This window comes from Mesoplodon bidens (genome assembly GCF_964165515.1).
Source record: "Mesoplodon bidens genome assembly, chromosome: 9".
Taxonomy (NCBI): Eukaryota; Metazoa; Chordata; class Mammalia; order Artiodactyla; family Ziphiidae; genus Mesoplodon; species Mesoplodon bidens.
The window spans coordinates 45,462,100-45,482,510 of record NC_138166.1 but is presented as its reverse complement, the minus strand read 5'-3'; the positions used below and the strand labels follow the sequence as shown (position 1 = coordinate 45,482,510).

At 38.6% G+C, this 20,411-nt stretch overlaps 1 protein-coding gene across 1 annotated transcript in view; it reads right to left on the bottom strand.

Annotated features, from left to right (window-relative positions):
- Positions 1-5,462, bottom strand: part of COL28A1 (collagen type XXVIII alpha 1 chain) — a gene marked incomplete at its 5' end in the record, with an annotated part of 152,152 nt that extends 146,690 nt beyond the window's left edge. The window contains 2 exon segments of the mRNA XM_081243661.1: positions 3,911-4,467; positions 5,342-5,462. Coding sequence (XP_081099787.1) covers positions 3,911-4,467; positions 5,342-5,462 — 678 coding nt within the window.
- Between the last annotated feature and the right edge of the window lie 14,949 nt (positions 5,463-20,411).

Here is a 20,411-nt window from a genome sequence, read left to right as displayed (position 1 = left end):
CCCCAACCCCCAGGCCATGGACCAGTACTGGTCCATGGCCTGTGAGGCACTGGGCCACACAGCAGGTGGTAAGGGGCGGACGAGTGAGCGAAGCTTCATCTCTATTTACAGCCGCTCCCCATCGCTCACATTACCACCTGAGCCCTGCCTCCTGTCAGCATTATGGTGAGTTGTATAATTATTTCCTTATATATTACAATGTAATAATAAGAGAAATAAAGTTCACAATAAATGTAATGTGCTGGAATCATCCTGAAACCTTCCCCCATCCCCCGCCCCAGTCCTTGGAAAAATTGTCTTTACGAAACTGGTCCCTGGTGCCAAAAAGGTTGTGGACCACTGGTTTAAATGAAAAAATATAAATAGAGAAAGGACCTCACCAGAGCAAAAGAAGGGGCATTTTATTAATGGAGTCAGAGTTTTATGATGGCATATATGTGAAAAAAGAAGGCTAGAATGGAATTGCCAGTTTTGCGAGTGACCGTGAGGTCAAGGCTATGAGAAGGGAACAGAGAAAATGTGAGGAAGGTGTCAAAGTTATTAGCATGACAGCAAATGGGGTGAGAATAAAGAACTTAGTAGGCAAGGATTACAAACTCTGTGACAAAAAAAAATATTTGCAGCTTACTACAGTAGCAGAATAGCCATTATAAAGTCTTAGAGAACAGAAGTAAGGCTCTAAGCAGAGGAAGCCTTGAAAAACTGGGAAGTGGACCACAATTAATAAATTAATGAAGACTAGGATTCTAAAGACGATACAGAAATTATCAAGTTGATCCTTTCTTTGTATGTGAAGGAGAGGATACACTAAATGGATGTTTTGCTTAATTATCTTCACAGAATGAGACCAATTTGCCACAACCTTTATTCCCATAAAGACTTTAAAAATTTTAATATCAAAGGTGATAAAGAATTTTTAAAATCTCTATGTACTCTCTCTTGCTCTTTTGAAGGACTAAGTAATATATCCAGGAGATTGATTTGAATCTGTTTCTTAGGTTTCAATACTGTTATGTAAATCATAATAAAATAGCAGCACAAATATTTTCTTCACCTTGGAATCATCAGGTCTCTCTTGGGTAATTCAGAACTAAAATGCTTTCATGGGATTCTTATGTGATACTTCCTGCAAGAGGTGTCAAGGAATGTGTGGTGGTTCCTTGATTTGTCTTGGCTCCTGCAAAATCTGTTCACTGTGGACACTCCTGTCCATAAATTCAACTAAAGTCTACTCTGCAATAAACAGAATAAACTGCTGATACAAAAAACAACCCAGATGCATTTCAAAATCATTATGCTGGCAGTAAGAAGCCTGACACAAAAAGAGTGCACGTGGTGTGAGCTTGTTTATGTAAAAATCTAGAAAGTACACTAACCTAGGATGACAAGTCAGATAAGCAGTATCTCAGAGACAAGGGAAGCACATATTGCAAAGAGGCATAACGAACCTTTTAGGGATGATAGAAATGCTCTCTATCCTACTTGTGCTGGTTGTTTCATGGGTGTATACATCTATCAAAACTCAGGGAAATGTGCACTCAAAGCAGACACAGATGTGTACTTAAATTATACTGAATTAACTTATTTTAAAAAATCAACTGCATAATAATTACAAAATAAAAAGTTTAAAAAAATTGAACTACAGATGTAATAGAAACAGATTAGATGAGGACTTTTTCCAATGGTCTGATCAAAAGTCAAGTTCTGCTTCCTAGACCATGGCAATTTGAAACATTGAAGCTTGGTATATCTTTCTTTGAAAAGCCTAATAAGCTCTTTGGATTCTGGAATTTGTTTGGAAAGCAGCACCTCCTTCTAAGAAGTGGCTTATTCACAGAGCTTCCACCTGAACAAATAAGCTGAAATCACAGGATGCTATGGAAGAGCAGAGTCATTAGGATGCTTAGTCATTTTTTGGTTTCCCCAGAAACAAGCAGTCTTGCTTCAGGTTTACTGCCAACAGCCTGTGTTCTCAGTTGGGCAGGAGCTCTTGGCAAGGGTGTGTCTGGAGGGCGTATGAACCTCCTGGACTGACACATCTGGACAAACAAGGAGCTGCCTGTCCTGTGTCCTCTCCAGGCAGCAACAGGTGACTCATCACAACCCCAGGGTTCTCTCCTGAACATGCTTGAAACTTCACTTTTTTTATTCAGGGGTGAGGACTCTTCAAACTATGGCACAGGCAGGGCTAGGCAGTTAGCCAGGCAGCCAGCACATTCCCCTTTCCTGCAGAAGAGATGCTCACATAAGCATTCACCCCAAGTACCTGGGAGCTGAGCCTATCACCTGCGGTCTAGTCAGAATTCTCCCCATCTACCCCTAACGCCCAAGTTAAAAAAGGCTAGAAACGATAGTAACTTGGGAGAAGGGATGTTCCTTAACTGTTTCAAGACAATTTTAATTGAGAAAACCATAAAAAATAGTTACTATTCTCCTTCTCAATATAACTTTACAGGGTTAAGCATGCAGACTCCAGGGTTTTTAGCTGGCCTCAAATTTTCAACTATAAAATGAAGATAATAATAGTACCTACATCATAAGATTGTCGTAAACATTGAATAAAATACAATATGTAAAGTACTCAGAGCAATGCATAATACACAGAGAGAACTCAAGACATGATCACTATTATTTAGGTAAGGAAAACTCAGCATCTCATGCTGAAAACAACTGAGAGTAACAAAATCAAAGTAATGTTGGGAAAAGAATTGAGGGAAGGGACAAAAGGAGAAAAACAGACTCTGAAACGGGGCCTGCGGTTTTTTCAACGGATAGAAAAGAGCCCATATGGAGTGCTCAGAACCTAAAGGACACATTGTCCTTGCCCACCTCTCAAGAAATTTTTTTTAAATCAATATTCTTAAGAAAATCAATTTTGACACTTAAATCAACCACCTTATCTCCAGGAGTTTCCTCCTTGAGAAATGTTGTGAAGAGGGATTTTGTTTTGATTGCTTTGCCTTGTGCTTTCCCTAGCAGCAAGGAAAGGCTCTCACAACCAATAAAGAAAAGCAGTGACACAGCTAATCAGATCAATCTAGTGGGACTCATTGATTTGATGGGAGAAACTGTGGGGCGACAGCAGGTTATAGCTGATTTAAAACTGGGTGATCTTGTTAACACCTAAAAAACAAGGAGATTTTTTTTTAAATTTTATTTATTTATTTATTTATGGCTGTGTTGGGTCTTCGTTTCTGTGCAAGGGCTTTCTCTAGTTGTGGCAGGTGGGGGCCACTCTTCATCGCGGTGCGCGGGCCTCTCACTATTGTGGCCTCTCTTGTTGTGGAGCACAGGCTCCAGATGTTCAGGCCCAGTAATAGTGGCTCACGGGCCTAGTTGCTCCACGGCATGTGGGATCTTCCCAGACCAGGGCTTGAACCCGTGTCCCCTGCATTGGCAGGCAGATTCTCAACCACTGCACCACCCGGGAAGCCCGGGATTTTTTTTTTTAAGTGGAAGTCTGTGAACTTCACTTGAGCATAATATGGCAATAGGTGAGACAAACAGTCAAAAAATATTCCTGCACACGTGTAATGGGAAAAGAAGACTTAGTACAAATATAGCAGACCACAAGTTGACTACAAATCGAATATAAGTCAGCAGTGTTCAATGAGCCCAGGATGTACAAACAGGAGTCTGAGGTGGATGAATGGAAATTAATCCTTCCAAAATCCTCAGCAGTAGCTGACAGTGAAGTTCCAGAGAATGAGTCTGGGACTTCCCCAGATTATGTGGTATAAACTATCAAGAAAGTAGAGAGACACATGGGAGAGATTCTCCTTTTCCATTTCCAAGGTGGATTTTTTTCCCTTTCATTTTTTGACCCACTATCTATCCTTACAGAATTTGTAAACAAATTATCAATATTATGGTAAGAAATATATACAAAACCAACCCATTAGGTACCTACCAGGTGATCCTGAATTTTATCTACAAGGGTTGAATCATTCAACAGTAGAATGGGTTCACTGGGTGGATCCCCAGATATCAAACGAAGTTTGGTTTCATTGACTAGAGTAGAGAGTCCAGTGGTGATAAATAATATTCCTGAAGTTCTGGCGTCTTCAGAAATACTTTGAACATCTGGATTCTTTGGATGGTCGATGCCATCAGTCATCAGCAAAGCCACTTTCAAACCATCTTTGCACCCTTCTCTCTTAAGTACCCTCGTGACATTGGCGATGGCATAATAAGAGAAAGTACCTTGCCCAATTAAATTCATAGACTTGACCCTCTGTTTAAAAGTCTGTAGATCCTTCCAAGAAGAAAAAGGTGGATCAATTTGGACAGAGCTGCTAAACCGAAGGGCTGCCAGTTTGATGTCATATTTCAAGGAGCCAACCGAGGTCAATTGAAAAGTCTTGTCACTCAAGCTATCTACAGAATCTTTCTGTTTGTCAAAGAGAAAAATTTTAAAACTTTCAGAGCTGTCCACGATGAAGACAAGATCTATGAAGCAAGTGGGGTCTGAAATAGGACGAACAGGTTAGGCAAAATCCTTGCCCTTACTCGTGAAACAACTCTGCATAAGGAAAGGCCTGAGGTGGTGTGGTCGTGAATTGCTTGCTTCTGAGAGGAGAAGGAAGTGAAAAAGAGAGGCACTGTGGAGATAGGGCTTACATTGTAAAGAACTAAATCTCTTTCTAAGTCTACAAATTCTTTTCCTCTTTTAAAATTGTGCAAATCAAAAGCAAACAAAATACCATATATTCCGAGCATCTTCCCAAAGTAAAACTTGCTTAAAGTGAGAGGGAAAGAAAGTACATTATAGTTTAAAAATTCAACAAACACTAGCCAAAGTTGTCTAGAAGTAAATAATACTCTGCCTAATTCTCAAACTGTATCTCATATTGGTGAGGCCCCATCTTGTTTTGGTGCAGTGTTTTTTTTTTTAACTTTTTTGAAATCAAGGGAGAAAATGACTACACATCACATTGTAGCAGTGGTAAGGGACAAAGAAACCTAACAGGGAGAACTTAAATTTGAATCCTAGCTCTGTGACTTACTAATTAATTTGCCTGCGGCCTTGAGTGTGCCACTTCACCTCTCTGGGCCTCAGTTTCTTTATCTATGAGAGTGGCAATCTCTGTCATGCCCATTTTAACAAGGCTACTGTGAAGCTCAAATGAGATAATAAATGTACAAGTGCTCTAGAAATTCTGATGTTTTTATAAGTATGCTCTATAAGTTTGTAAGGTGCATTATTATCATATCAAAATAGAATATCACATATATACCTAAATATGTGGTTTGCTATTTACATCAGATACTATTTGAAAAAATTCATATTGGAGTTTTAAGAGGCTAAAACTAATAAAGAGAGAACAAAATACTTTTTTACCCTGGAGACTTTTCCTTGCAAGTAAATTGGACTTTGATCCTTTCTTTCTTTGTCCATATATTGCTTGACTCATAAAAGCTGGCAAAAGCAGGAGATACAAGACAAAATGTCTGTTCCACATTATGGTAGATGGTGAAAATCATCTGCCGTGTATCACCTTTAGTAGAAAAATCAGTTATAAATACTTTAATAAAATATAGAGTTTGCCATTTTTAATTTCAAGCCAGTGGTATTGAAAACTGGCATGTGGCAAGAGAAAAGGGTTTTCATTCATATTTATAAAAAATTATCCACATTGAGATTTTTTTTTTTTTTTTTTTTTTTTTTTTTTTTTTTTTTTGCGGTACGCGGGCCTCTCACTGTTGTGGCCTCTCCCGTTGCGGGGCACAGGCTCCGGATGCGCAGGCTCAGCGGCCATGGCTCACGGGCCCAGCCGCTCCGCAGCATGTGGGATCTTCCTGGACCGAGGCACGAACCCATGTCCCCTGCATCGGCAGGCGGACTCTCAACCACTGCGCCACCAGGGAGGCCCCACATTGAGATTTTTAAAGTTTCTAATCCAAATAGATCACGGCAACACAACCAAACATCTATTAATGAATATTTTTGTATATTCAAAGAATTACACCCAAGTAGTCTGAATTTCCCATTATATTATGGGGAGCAGGAGGCACACAGCCATTTAAAAACATTTCAGTCCCACTCTATATGATGACTGTGGTTCGATCACAGGGTCTGTTTGACTTTTCCACCTTCTCCAAGGTAGTATCAGATTGCTGCAAGGGTATTTCATTTGTTTTCATTGTAACTAATTCCTGACCATGCCAATATTTTTACAGGGTTGTAGAGAACCACCACCATTTCTGTCTTAATATTACATGCATAATTTCAATGAGTTCAGAGGTCAAGTCAAAAACTGAATTGCCCTTCTGTTTCCATAGAACCCCATTTTCTGTGTTTACTTTGTTAACTTCAACTCCACCAGAGTTCCAAGCTGTACTACAGCTGCATATCCAGTCAATCAAAAGAGTATGAGAACAGAGTGAAGTAAGTCAGAAAGAGAAAAATAAATACTGTATGCTAACACATATATATGGAATCTAAAAAAAAAAAACAAAAAACGGTCATGAAGAACATAGGGGCAAGACGGGAATAAAGACACAGACCTATTAGAGAATGGATTTGAGGACACGGGGAGAGGGAAGGGTAAGCTGGGACAAAGTGAGAGAGTGGCATGGACATATATACACTACCAAACGTAAAATAGATAGCTAGTGGGAAGCAGCCGCATAGCATAAGGAGATCAGCTCGGTGCTTTGTGACCAACTAGAGGGGTGGGATAGGGAGGGTGGGAGGGAGACGTAAGAGGGAGGAGATACAGGGATGTATGTATGTATATGTATAGCTGATTCGCTTTGTTATAAAGGAGAAACTAACACACCATTGTAAAGCAATTATACTCCAATAAAGATGTTTAAATTTTTTTAAATAAAAAATAAAACCAGGCCAAAAAAAAAATTATGAGAGCAAAACTAATTTTCTAAGTGTTAGCTGGAAGAACTACTGTGCAGAAAGAGAACTTGAAATCAGAAAGCAATCCCCTCTGAACATCCCTGTGAAACTATTTTTCTGGGTAGATTAACAATTTAAAATCTAATCCTGTATTTAAATCTTCAGCAAACTTTAGCACTCAGTATGCCCAGCTATGTACCAAATGCCTTTTTTTGTGTGTGTGTGCGGTATGTGGGCCTCTCACTGTCGTGGCCTCTCCCGTTGCGGAGCACAGGCTCCGGACGCGCAGGCTCAACGGCCATGGCTCACAGGCCCAGCCGCTCCGCGGCATGTGGGATCTTCCCAGACCAGGGCACGAACCCGTGTCCCCTGCATCGGCAGGCAGACTCTCAACCACTGCGCCACCAGGGAAGCCCCCAAATGCCTTTTAAACCCACGGGCTTCCCTGGCAAGAGAAGACTCCTGTGTGGCTAGCTCAGTATACCCTAGAATGGAAACAAGAAAGCTTATTTTGAACCAATGTTCTGCATGGTTTGAAAATGCTTGCCTGTTTAAAGTATATTGACTTCAGAAGTTCTGGAAAAGGAATAACGGTTTCCTTCTTTGGCACCTTTCCTTCATGGAATGGTAACTTGGGAAATAGCATGATTTTTCCAGACTCTGAATAGGGGGTGGAAATATATGCAAAGGCAGTGAGGAATGAGATGGGTGACTGACTTCTTTCATACATGCCAGATGGAGAAGCCCCAATGAGAAGCTGTTGGGTTGGGGATGGACCAGTAGATGGCTCCATGCCATTGTTTGCTCCTCGAATAGCATCAACTAGCAGGAATTTTATTAAGCTGACTTTGTATCACTATGGCCAAGCATCTCTCTTGGCAAGTGCCTCAAGTGTAATTGACCAAATGGCAACTGCTCTTCAGACCAGGTATGCTAAGATGTGGAGATAGCTGCGTATTAAAAAAAGAAGAAGAAGAAGTGTGCTGAGGAAGTAGAACACAACGAGGATATGTCTCTCCAAGTAATCCCTTGCTAACCAAGGAGAAGAATACAGAGGGCTGTATAAGTTTAACACTGAAGATTAGTATAAGGATAAGTCTACGTAGCGAAACACAGCTGCTATTGCATTTTCAGAGGGGAAAAAGGTATAATATCATGTCCGTAGTATTACATATGCCATCTCTCTTTTTTTGACCCTGTACGTAAGGAAGTTCTCAGAAGTTCTGGAAATAAGAGACAGAAAATTTAATTTCATTGAGAACAAGAGAGGTTTTACAAGCTTGTAGAGCAAGACAGCTCTTCAAAAACATAAGGAAGGGGATTCCCATATAGGAGCCTGAGATGAAAACTACATTTTTCTCATTTGCAGGCCTCATTTTGGGCTTCGGAAATGCTGGCTTCAAATAAACACATCTTTCCCAGAACTAAGCACTTGCTCATTTAGTTTGTTGGCATATAATTATGAATTAATACCCGAAGCCTTGTATATACAATGTTCCCTAATACAACTGATTCATTAGCAATAATCACAATATCTCATATTTTATTACTCTTTGCTCTGACATTTTTTATCTAGTTCTCCCAAACCAAAGTCATACTATTTCTTTCTGTTTTCTGATATTAGCCAGAGGACACCCTTACAACTTTCTCCAGTTTTTTAGTTCTAATACTTCCCTGAAATCTCTTTCTTCTTTATTAGTTTAGTACCTAAAGAGCCCACCCATTTCTAATCACTTTTGCCATGTTTTATTTCACCTCAGTTTTTCATAGTTCTCACCTTTCTCTCATTTACATGTCACATACAAGCAAAATAGGTTTTGGGGGAAAATGCCATTAGTTAAATAAAAGAAATATAAACCTCTATGCTTACTATAGGTTACATTTTATAAATGTAGAAACAATGATCATCTTTAACCAAATGCCATAGTTTTGGCTTTTTTGCCTAAAATTTATTTGGGGTAAATATCAGGATCAATAAATCCAAGAGACTTTACGACTTTTCAGAAGTACAGTTATCTTTCAGCAGAGTTTACTAATTTTATTCACAGTGTTTGCATCTCATTTGTTTTGCCATGAAAATAACATGATCGAATACTCTTCAAATTGCTAAACTTACCATGTTATAAAGAATTCTGTAGTTAATACTAAAGTATAAAAACTTGTTCCAAATTAAGAAAAAGATGTCCCAAAAGGTATTAACATAATTGAAATTCTATGTAGTAAGCTGTAAATTAAAAATCAATTTAAAAATAACTTTAAAATAAAATTTAAATTTCTACATTTTAACAATTATTCATATTTCCCTGATAATGCACTTAAAGTAGTAGCAGAGGATAAAAAAATTTGATAAGCTTTCTTCACATCATAAGTATGTAAACCATTTAGTCTTCCACAGTTCCTAGATGTTCTATCTGATTTCAAGTGATTAAAACAAAACGGTTACGTCTTACCTTATAAAGTTTATCAAACAGGAATTAAAGACTGGTTAAGCAAATGCCAACAGCAAGGACCATTGTTGGGGATGGAGTTGGTTATTTGATATTGTTCTGTTCCGTGGGAAATAAAAATTGTCTTTGCTTTTGGATCTTTTGTAATCTTCTACTCATGGTTTTTTGATTAAATTAAAGCAAGAGTGGTCAGGCATTTGACCAGGGTGCAAGATCTGGGTGGAATCAGTAAGTAATTTAAAGGAGCAGTGTCCTTTCATAACAAGTCTGTGTTTTCCAGGCTGCTGTAAAAATGGGCAGACTTTCTACATTTTAGGCATTTGTTTACAGCCTGCCTTTGTTTCTCATGCCATGTCCTCTTTCTGTTCTTTTGCCTGGGGGTTGCTCTGTAAGATACTGTTTCTGAAGATCTCTGTGAAAGAGGGTAAGTCATACCAGACTCAGATGCAAACCTGGTTTTTCAAGAGAGTTAATGGGTTGATAATTATTGAAGCTGGGCAATAAGTATATAAAAGTTCATGATTCTAGTCTTTCTACATTTGTGATTTTTGAAATTTTTCATAATAAAATGTATAGAATATATAGTGGAAGAGTGATCTGAAGTTAGTCCTGGTTCTGTCTCTAACATGGGGACCTCAGTTTCCCACTTACGAAATGAGGGAGTGAATTTAATTATTTATCAAGATTCTATCAAACTGTAACATGAGAGGGAGGACCTCAATATTCTGAGGTCTCCGTCCAGGAAAGGTGGTCACTGTAGTGATTCCATTCTCTTTCTTCCTATTTTCTACCTGTGGTTACAGCCCATATTAAGTCAGTGTTTGTGCAACACTTAATGCAACTAGCAGCAGGCTTCGCTACAGACTGCCTCAAGGGTAAAGAATCGCAAGACGATCAGAGAAAGCATGTAAATGTTCATGTTACAATTATCTAGAATCAGCTTTCTTAGACATTTTAACATTTATGGCTCTGCTTATTGTGACAATAATAGCTTCCATTTCATGAACTCTTTACCAGGTGCTAGGCACTGTGCTAACTGCTTCACACACATTATGGGATTTAACCCTCCAAAAGCAAACCATCTACTTATAGTAAGTGCTGCAAGAATTCGTGTTTTACAGATAAGGATGCTGAGGCAGGGAGGAGTTCAGTAACTTGCCCACTGTCATACTAATGCTAGAGAATGCCAGAATGGGATCTTAACTCAGGTCTATCTGATCACAGAGGCTCAGTTGTAACAACAGTTGCAGCATTAAATTAGGCATCCATGTGAATGTGAATGTCTTCATTGTCTCCTCACCACACAGCAGGTTTTGAGGAACTAAGGGAGTTTTGTGGGGCTTTGGTAATAGAAAAATAGAAATAGTGTATATATCGCAGAAGCAACAATGTAATTTCTCAGGAAGCAACCACATATATATCCTAAATAGCCTCTGGATGTTAGCCACACCTTTCACTTTTGTGAGAAGAGAATCGTGGGACAAGGAAGTGGCAATTTTTCAGAAGATCAACTCTTTTTCCTGGGGTAGATTAACAAATTACAGAAAAACAGTACCTCAAAGATGCAAACAGGTGAATCTGGAGGCAAGAAATGGACTAAAGCCCTCCTGCTTTAGAACTGTTCTGACTGAAATAGGTGAGGGGTCAGAATCCTGCCTACTTATTCATTCCCCTCTGTACCCCAAAGCCAGATAGGGTGACCCAAACCTAAGATTTGCCAGCTCTCACGAGGTGTGGCACTCAGCACTGAGTTGATTGGGTAGAGGACTCAAAAGAAAATCTTCTGTTCTGTCAATGTATATAAAACAATTAGATTGGGCTTCCCTGGTGGCGCAGTGGTTGAGAGTCCTCCTGCCTATGCAGGGGACACGGGTTCGTGCCCCGATCCGGGAAGATCCCACATACCGTGGAGTGGCTGGGCCCGTGAGCCATGGCCGCTGAGCCTGCGCGTCCGGAGCCTGTGCTCCGCAACAGGAGAGGCCACAACGGTGAGAGGCCTGCGTACCGCAAAAAACCCAAAAAACACAAAACAAAAAAACAATTAGGTTTGCACCCAGAGAAACAATGCACCATGGCTGAAGGCTGCAGCCGTAACTTTAAGGATGGTCTTGAACTGCTACACACGCAGACCAAATAAAAGAGCATAGATAACAGTGATGATTGGAAAAAGGCAACTTGGAGTCCAGGCTTTTCTGACAGTTGTTCTGTAGCAAAGTCTTTACAGAAAAACACCCTATTTTTGCTATTCCTGCTGTGGGTGGCCTAGAGTAAGTAGAATGATAATTAGAAGTAATTTTTTTAGTGTTCATCGATCACCTGAGATCCCAGATACAACAGACTGCTCTCCTTCAAAGCACTGCTAGACAAGAAATCTTTTTTCAACTTTTTAAAAATTCTCAACCATATAGAATCTATGTTGGCTTTATTTGTTTTGGTACCAGTGCCAAGGTCTCCATTTCAACAGTGATGGTATTTTGGGGTCCTAGGATCATTTAAAAGGAACCAAAATCTGGCATGACTTGTATATATTGGAAGGTGTTCTCTGCCTGAGGTTATAGAAACACAAAAGGGCTAGTAACGCATCAACGCAAACTTGTCTCATAGTTACATATGAGACATTGGTTAATTATACCAAGACCAAGGTATAATTTAATGTTTCACAATCTTCTCCCAATTTCTACCTCCCATACTGCTCACCCAGGGTAGAAAAGAACATTTCCAACTGAGAAGGGAGAAGTCAATGTCCTTTTTACCCAATTTGGAGGAATTTGTCCTTGGAGGTCCCCTTCTATTTTTTTCAGTATAAAATGTTGATAGAATTTCTAACACTTGCCCCAAAGCTCTGAACTTTCTGTGATCCATTATCCTTCTTGGCTCCAAAAGTATGACAGACATTCTCTCGTGTCATTCACAGTAAATTAGAAAAACACCAAAACGGTATTGATCCTATTTATTAACTAAGGGAAGGATTAAAAGCATTCAACAATAAGGAAATGAAAATTATCCTTTTTTTTAACATCTTTATTGGACTATAATTGCTCTACAATGGTGTGTTAGTTTCTGCTGTATAACAAAGTGAATCAGCTATACGTATACATATATCTCCATATCTCCTCCCTCTTGTGTCTCCCTCCCACCCTCCCTATCCCATCCCTCTAGGTGGACACAAAGCACCGAGCTGATCTCCCTGAAAATTATCCTTGGTAATAAAATGTAGGAAATGTGGCATCCCTTAATTCTGGTACAGCATGACTCCATTACCCCTCCCCTCACCAAATTCTGATTAAGTTGACTCTTCCACATTCCCTCTACACAATTTTTTTGTATTATTTACTCTCTGATATATGTTGCTTTATTATTTATCATTTGGTCCCCTGCCTGAATAGTTGAGTCACTTATGCAACACATAGTGCCCTAGACCACAGTGACAGCATAAATTCCCAGTGACGGCATAAACTCCCATTGCACCAATCTTTTTTTTTTTTTAAGATTTATTTATTTATTTAATCTATTTTTGGCTGTATCAGGTCTTAGTTGCGGCATGAGGGAGCCTTGTTGGGGCATGCGGGATCTTTCATTGCGGCGAGGGCTTCTCTCTAGTTGTGGCGTGCGGATTTTCTCTCTCTAGTTGTGGCGCGCAGGCTCTGTAGTTTGCAGCACACGGGCTCTCATTGAGGCGCCGAGCTCAGTAGTTGTGGCACACGGGCTTAGTTGCCCTGCGGTGTGTGGGATCTTAGTTCCCTGACCAGGGATTGAACCCACATCCCCTGCATTGTAAGGCAGATTCTTTACCACTGGACCACAGGGGAAGTCTCCCCAATTGTACCAATCTTATGACAATTAAAATCTTTCTCTAAAATTTTCCTTCAATATTTATATTTTCTCTTTCTGTGTTGTTTATTCTTTACTAAGAGCAGATTTTTTATGACAAAAAATCAGGGTGCTATCTGGAAATCTTTACAATTTTCCTTTCTAAGAAATATCTGAAAGTAGACAGGTCTTGCTCTATCATAAGTTTGACTGTCCAACTTTTAAAAAAATTATTCCCTTCAGTGAATAAAGAAGTCTTAACATTTTCATGCAGAATCCACCCAAAAATAAATGATAGGATCTATTTCAGTGGTCCCCAACCCTTTTGGCACCAGGGACAGGTTTCGTGGAAGACGAATTTTCCATGGGGCGGTGGTGGGGGAGGATGGTTCAGCCTATAATGTGAGAGATGGGGAGCGATGGGGAGCGACGGGGAGCGGAGATGAAGCTTCGCTCGCTTGACCACCACTCACCTCCTTCTGTGTGGCCCAGGGTTTGGGGGCCCCTGATCTATTTATTAAGCCTTGACCAAACTCTGCTTTTAATGGGGAAAATATTTTCTATTTTTCATTTAGTTGATTTTATTTTCAGGTATTAGAAAGTGTTGTATCTTGGTGAATTCTTCCATTCCCCACTAGATGGTATTTAGACTTTTCTTTTATTGGGGACGAATAATAGCATCAAATCTCAGAACTAGAAGGAAACTTAGAGACCACTTTTGTTTGATTCTTCCACTTCACAGGTGATAAAATAGAAGGCAGGTGTTGAGACCCACCCAAAGATCATCCTGTGAGATAGTGAGGGAACAAAGTTTAGATCTTTGTACATCAGCTGGTCATCTTTCATTATCCCTAAATACCCCAGGAGGTTTCTAGGCCTTTGTACCATCCAGGCTTGTGCCAGAGCAGGAGAAAAAGGAGCCTGTTATATGGCCAACAATTTATGTTTGAAAAATAGGAATTTTCCCTTAGTAGCAAATGGCTCAAGACAAATTATCATGGGCTAAATTCCAGCACATAATGAGTCTCATCTCTCACTGTGTAAATCTTAATGCCTGGGCCATCAAAGGCAATGAACACCATTTATGAGAGCCCCAAGTTGAAGAACTTTCTCCTCTAGGTTTGGGCAGTTTTGCCAGAGTAGCCTGGGATTGTTGTTACACTGATTTGAGTAAACTGTGGTTACTGTGCATGTTATTGATACCTGATCAAAATACAGCTAGTAATATGGTTAGATATCATCATTTGCATGAATAAAAAGTTGCAGAAACTCAACATCCATTTGAGTTTTCTGTTCAGTCCATTTGGGATTTAATAAGAATATTCAACAAGGAAAGTTTTTTAAATAAATCAATCAAATTCCTGGAACTAAAGTGTTTTAAGAACATTAAGTAACTTATTATTATTATGTCAACCCTTTACAGCTCTGGTTCACACAACATTGTCCCCAGTTGAGGTAACAGAGTCATCATTTTTTGAGTTACATCTAAATTACATAGTTCCTCCTATACAATAGTTTGTTTCTTCCTCTGTCCTTTTAAATTCTGTACTAAGGGTAAATTTTTCATGGACAAAGTTTACAGTAAATAGGACTTTAGATGAATTCATATTTTACTATTTTGGATGTGAAAAACATTTTAATGATATACAACTCGCACAAATATAAGGTACTTAATATCATTATTCATCATTTATATCCAGAGCCATAGATTCGGAAATACACATGTATAATTTTATTTATGTAAGTAATTTTTCTTACTTATATTTATATGTATAATATTCCATTACACTAATTAACCAAATTCAGAAGTGCCAAATACTAACAGAAATTAGTGAGGACTGACCATGGGTCTTGAGGGACTACTGTTTGAAAAAAAGATATTTGGGCACCACCTTGTGGGGCTTTATAGAAAGACACCATGAGAGAGTTTGTCTACTATCTTTAACAGATTAAAATTCTTAATTCCCTATGATGCTGAATAGGTAGAATGAAAGTTGCTGTCTACAAATTTTCTGGGTAGGGGAATAAGAAGATGAATCAAAGGGGTGAGAAAATTTCTTGATATATGAATCAAGAAACTAACATCTGATGAAATCTGAAACGTATTCATTTAAGAAACGTTAACCTTGTTCCTACTATGTGTGAGGCATACTGTGTCTTATTTTTTTGGGGGGTAGAAAACAAATGACACAGTCACTTCGGCCTAGTGGAAGAGATAGGTAAGAAAAAGGCAATGACAAATTTTACCAAAAGTATTTTTAAGTAGTCAAATATCCAACTCTAGCTAATAAGATCATGCTGAAGTGTTTGGTGTCTGCAACTTTGAAATGCATTATATAAACAGAAGATGCATAGAGGGATGGGTAGATGGATGAATATTATGATATAGCAAATATGTCAAATATTATAGATCAAATGTTAATTGTGGAATCTACATGGTGGGTAGTGGGTTTGCTATATAATTCTGTCAACTTTTGTGTATGTTTGAAAATTTTTATAACAAAATATTAGACAAAAAAAGGCAACAGCAATACAGCATGATAATATCTATAAAAGAGACCTTCAAAGAGGGCACCCAGCCCAGACTGTGACATGGAGGTTGGAAGTGCAGGGAGCAGAGGATAAGTAGGCACTTTCTTTTCTGCTGTGTTAAAGGGTTTAGACTATCTTGAAATCAATGAGGAACCAGTGAACAATGTTAAGCAGAGGAATGACATGATTACATTTTCATTTTAGGAAAATCACTCTGGTGACCATGTGAAGAATTAATCTTGTAGGGAAGCAAGCCTGGAGACTGAGAGACCTATTAGGAAACTTAGGAAAATAAGAGACAGGGCTCTTAAGCATCAGCAGTAGGAATGGAAAGAAGTGAACAATTCCAAGAAATGTTTAGAAAGTAGAATCAAAGAGCTTAGTACCCAACTGACCCAGCAGAGGGAAGGAAATGAAGGAAAAGGACAGTACCCAGTAGTTTGCTGAAAAGTATTTAACAATCGACCCTGAAAAAAAAAAAGTGTGTGTGTGTGTGTATATATATATATGTACATAAGTTTACTCTAAATATTACTGATATGAAGGATATGTACTTACAAATACTGTAATAACCAAATACACACTATTATCTACTGGAAATTCCGTATAGCAAATTGAAGCTCATAGGATGCTTCCATTGATTTTTGCCAAATTCTTGTATTTTTGGCCAACTTATGGTTGCAACTGATCAATGACTGTAGTTCCAACAAGGATGTTGATTGACATTCCCATTTTCTTCAACAAGTACGCCCCTGCTTTCATATTTCTATGATACTTCTGCTAGTGTATAACCTTTGGTATCTCTTTTCTCCCCTTATTCCGTCCTCTCCACAGGAGGAGGATTTAGATTTATCCTAAATGATGGGGGTAATAGTCTAACATCCACCGGTCCATGTTTCCTGAGTGGGTACAATTAATGTATTCAAAGTCCTGTGCATGTTTGACCTCATCTTCTACATAACTTACTATTAGAGATCTAAGGATGGGAAGTAGTGAGTAACGTCCCTTGCAGCTGGAAGGTTCTGTTTGGTGAGAAAGTCCAAAGTCTAGACATGAATACTAGTACCAGGAAACTTAGCTGGGGTGGCAGGTCCAAGCTGCATTCAGCTTTACTAAGAGTAATGCTGACGCTCTGATCTCCATGTCTCTATTGTATGTATTTCTCAATTATCAATAACTCCAAGTCCAGAGGAAGAATGCTGTGAGTAATTATCACCCTTAACTCCCATCCCCCTGTGTATATATGTGGGCATAGTTAAAAGGGAGTAGATTTTATTTCATTGTTTATATACTCTCCACTCCCCAACCTCTAAAATAAACACAAAGGAAAACATTCAGGTTAAAAGGAATAATTTTCAGAAACTAAAATTTTAAAGAGATGCTAGGAACACCAATGTTAATTTCAACTACAAGAAAAATGAATAGAGTCAATGCACTTATTAGAATGAATAAGCTTATCCAATTCTATTTATCATAAATGGATGTTGCATTTTGCCAAATGCTTTTTCTGCATCTATTGAGATCAGTATGAATTTTGTCCTTCATTTTGTTAATGTGGTGTATCACATTGATTTGTGGATGTTGAACCATCCTTTCATCCCTGGAATAAATCCAACGTGTTCATAGTGTGCGATCCTTTTAGTGTATTGTTGAATTCCAGTTTGCTAATATTTTGTTGAGGATTTTTGCGTCTGTGTTCATAAAGGATATTGGCCTGTGACTTTTTTTTCTTTTGGTGTCATTGTCTGGTTTGGGTAATGCTGGCCTCATAAAATGAGTTTGGAAGTGGTCCTTCCTCTTATATTTTTTAGATTCTATTCTATTTAATAGTCAGGGTAGGGCTTACTTGCATCTAATAGTGTCAAGGCAACTGCTGATACATCAGCAGACTTTATAGGCTATTAAGTGGGAGTTTTACTTCCCAGACATATATAGTAAAACTACAAGAAAGAAAAAATGTTAGGCAATAACACATGTATTTAATAAACAATTTGCAGGCTTTAATATAAGAAATTATTTCTATATAAACAGGAAATGATTTAGATCTTCAATCAGAGATGTAGAATTTACATGTATTGGGAGACAAAGTTCCTGATAATAGAATAAGATAGTAGGATAAGATAAGAAAAAAAGCTTAGAGTTTCTCACAGAATTGAGTGCCTTCCCATTTTAAACAGTCTCTTCCAGTTAAATTCAGTCTTTGGTGCTATTCAATTTCACCCAATACACTTATTTCTGGCACACTTATGAGACAGCAAATATGACAGATATGTATTTTCTTGGCTGACATGTTAAAAAAACAAAGAAAATTTGGAATTTTAACTTTTAAACCATTAAATAAACAATTACACAGATGCTTTTTCCCCCAGCTTAATAAAAACCAAGTTGCTTTTGGAGAGATTATTTTTAAACTCAATGTGAAAACATCCATCATCACAATATAACCGTTTTACTAGTCTGTGCATTTGCTTAGTTAATACACCATGCGTGAATACTTCTTGGGATATACAGTATCATTTCCTTTAAGGTACCATACATGTAACATATAGCATCATACCTCATATTAGAAAAGTGTCCCTTCTTCAAGACTCTTGCTGCCTGACAACTGTAGAATAACCATGATGCAAATGGCCTTCCTGGAGGTGTTTAATGCACTAACTACAGAACCATAGGCCTCAGCCCTGTGTAATATCACAGTGTTTATGCAATTAATATTTTAGTGTACAATTGCAAAAACTTTTGTGTATTTATCATATTTTACAACTTGTACTAATTTATTAAAGACTTGAAATTTTAGTTGCATAAAATGGTTCACTCATTCTGATTACAGTTGAATGTAACCAATTTATTGAAAGAGCAGGACTCCATAGGATCCATCACAAAACAACTTTATTTTTCCCCCAACTGTCCTTTCATACCTATTTTTGAGGGCAGGATTTTCCTTTCCCCTTGGATGAAATTATAGGCAGGTGTCATGAGTCTCTGAATCAGTCTTTGATATAAAAATCACTTCTTTCACATTGAGTCATAAAACTGATGTTTCAATAATTAAAAAGTCTATTTCCATGTAGCAGCTAAAACTCTGAGCTTAAAGCTTCTCCTCTCCCCAGCTGGGGCTCACTTCAGGCTGGAAGCCTGCAGTGGGAAAGGGGACATGGTCATTTCCATTTCCCCACTTTGTGCCTCTCTGTCTTCCCCAAACTCATGAAGAGCAGTTTCTGAGTCTTCAGGCAGAAAGCCTGGAAAAATCTACTTAACTGATTACTACTTTGCTTTGGTTTTGGAAGATATTCACGTGATCCCTTTCTCCACTCTCCAGCTCTCCTGCTTTCGTCAGGGATTCTGCTTCACTGGGGATCCCTTGTCAAGATCTCTTAAACCTGGCAAGGTCTCCTCTCTGGCAGGTGTCAAACACAGTCCTCCTTCACGCCACAAATGAAACGCCTCCAAAGTCTATCAGCTGAAGTCGCTTCCCTCCCACCAGAAAGCCCTCTAACTGATTGCTCTAGGCTGCCTCTCTGCCCTTGTGACCCACATCTAGTCTGCAGGGCACACTCCTGCATCGTTTATCCTGACAAACACTAGGAATGAAGTGTTCCCATAGATGCACCTCTCACCTCTCGGCCTTCAGAGCAACTAGTTGGCCTTTTGAGTCTCCAGGCATGGCTCAGACAGCAGTGTGCCACGTTTCCTGCCTGCATCCCTGTTCCCAGTTGCACAGATCAAGCTCTCCATTGAGAACAGCACTTTTAGACCTCTAAAAGGAGTAAGACTCCCTGGAAATGAATTTCTCCAAAAAAATCTCTCCCAGATTCTTCATTTCCAACCCCTTTATATCCTTCAGTGTGTTTAGGTCTTCAGGTTACAAAGTTTTTCCAGCACTGCATAGGTGTTAGCACTATGCTAGTACTGCATAGGTGATATCACTTTGGAATGTGCGAATATTCATCACCTATCGTTTAGCTCCAGTCTAGTGATGACAAATCCTATTTTTAACATCCTGTTACATAAACAAATATGCTGTATGAGCATAGCTAAATCCTGAAAGTGAAGCAGAGAAATGAAAACAGTTGTGCATGGTAGAAATATCCGAATTTTAAGACATTTCCTTCAATATTGTTTTCGCAATAATATTTTTAAATTTTGAGTTGGAATGGAAGCATTCATGTGTTTCTTTAATTTTTCATCATGCATTCGTTGTTTTGATTCGACAAATAATATGGGGAACAATGATAATTGTAATGTGTATCCCACTCTCAAGGAATTCACAGTAGAACCCTATGAGTATATTGTAATATAATCTGCAATAACATTATTATAATATAATATGTAATTATGTGTGTGTGTATGTGTAAAGAGGCTAAGGGTGTGAGACAGGCACAGTGACAAGTACCAAGGAGTTCAGAAAGGTAGACCTAACCTCCAGTTGTGGGAGACTTTGAGAAACTGAGCGACGTATCTTGAGAAACGGATAGAACTTAATTTTTCTAAGCCATGTAAAAGGATATTCCAGGGAAAAATGGAATAAAGACATGTTTAGGGAAGTTGCTTTGTAAAAGTAATTGGGAATAATTCAGTAGGGCTGGAGCTAGTATGGGTTAAAAGATCAACTTGGAAAGATATGTTGGGCCAGAATGGGGACAATCTCATGTCTATAACTTCTTTTAATATCCCAGAAGCTTTTGTGTATGTTACATAGAGAGGAATAGTCACCATTTATTAACATTAATTTTAAAACAATTTATATACCTCACTTATACAGATAATTC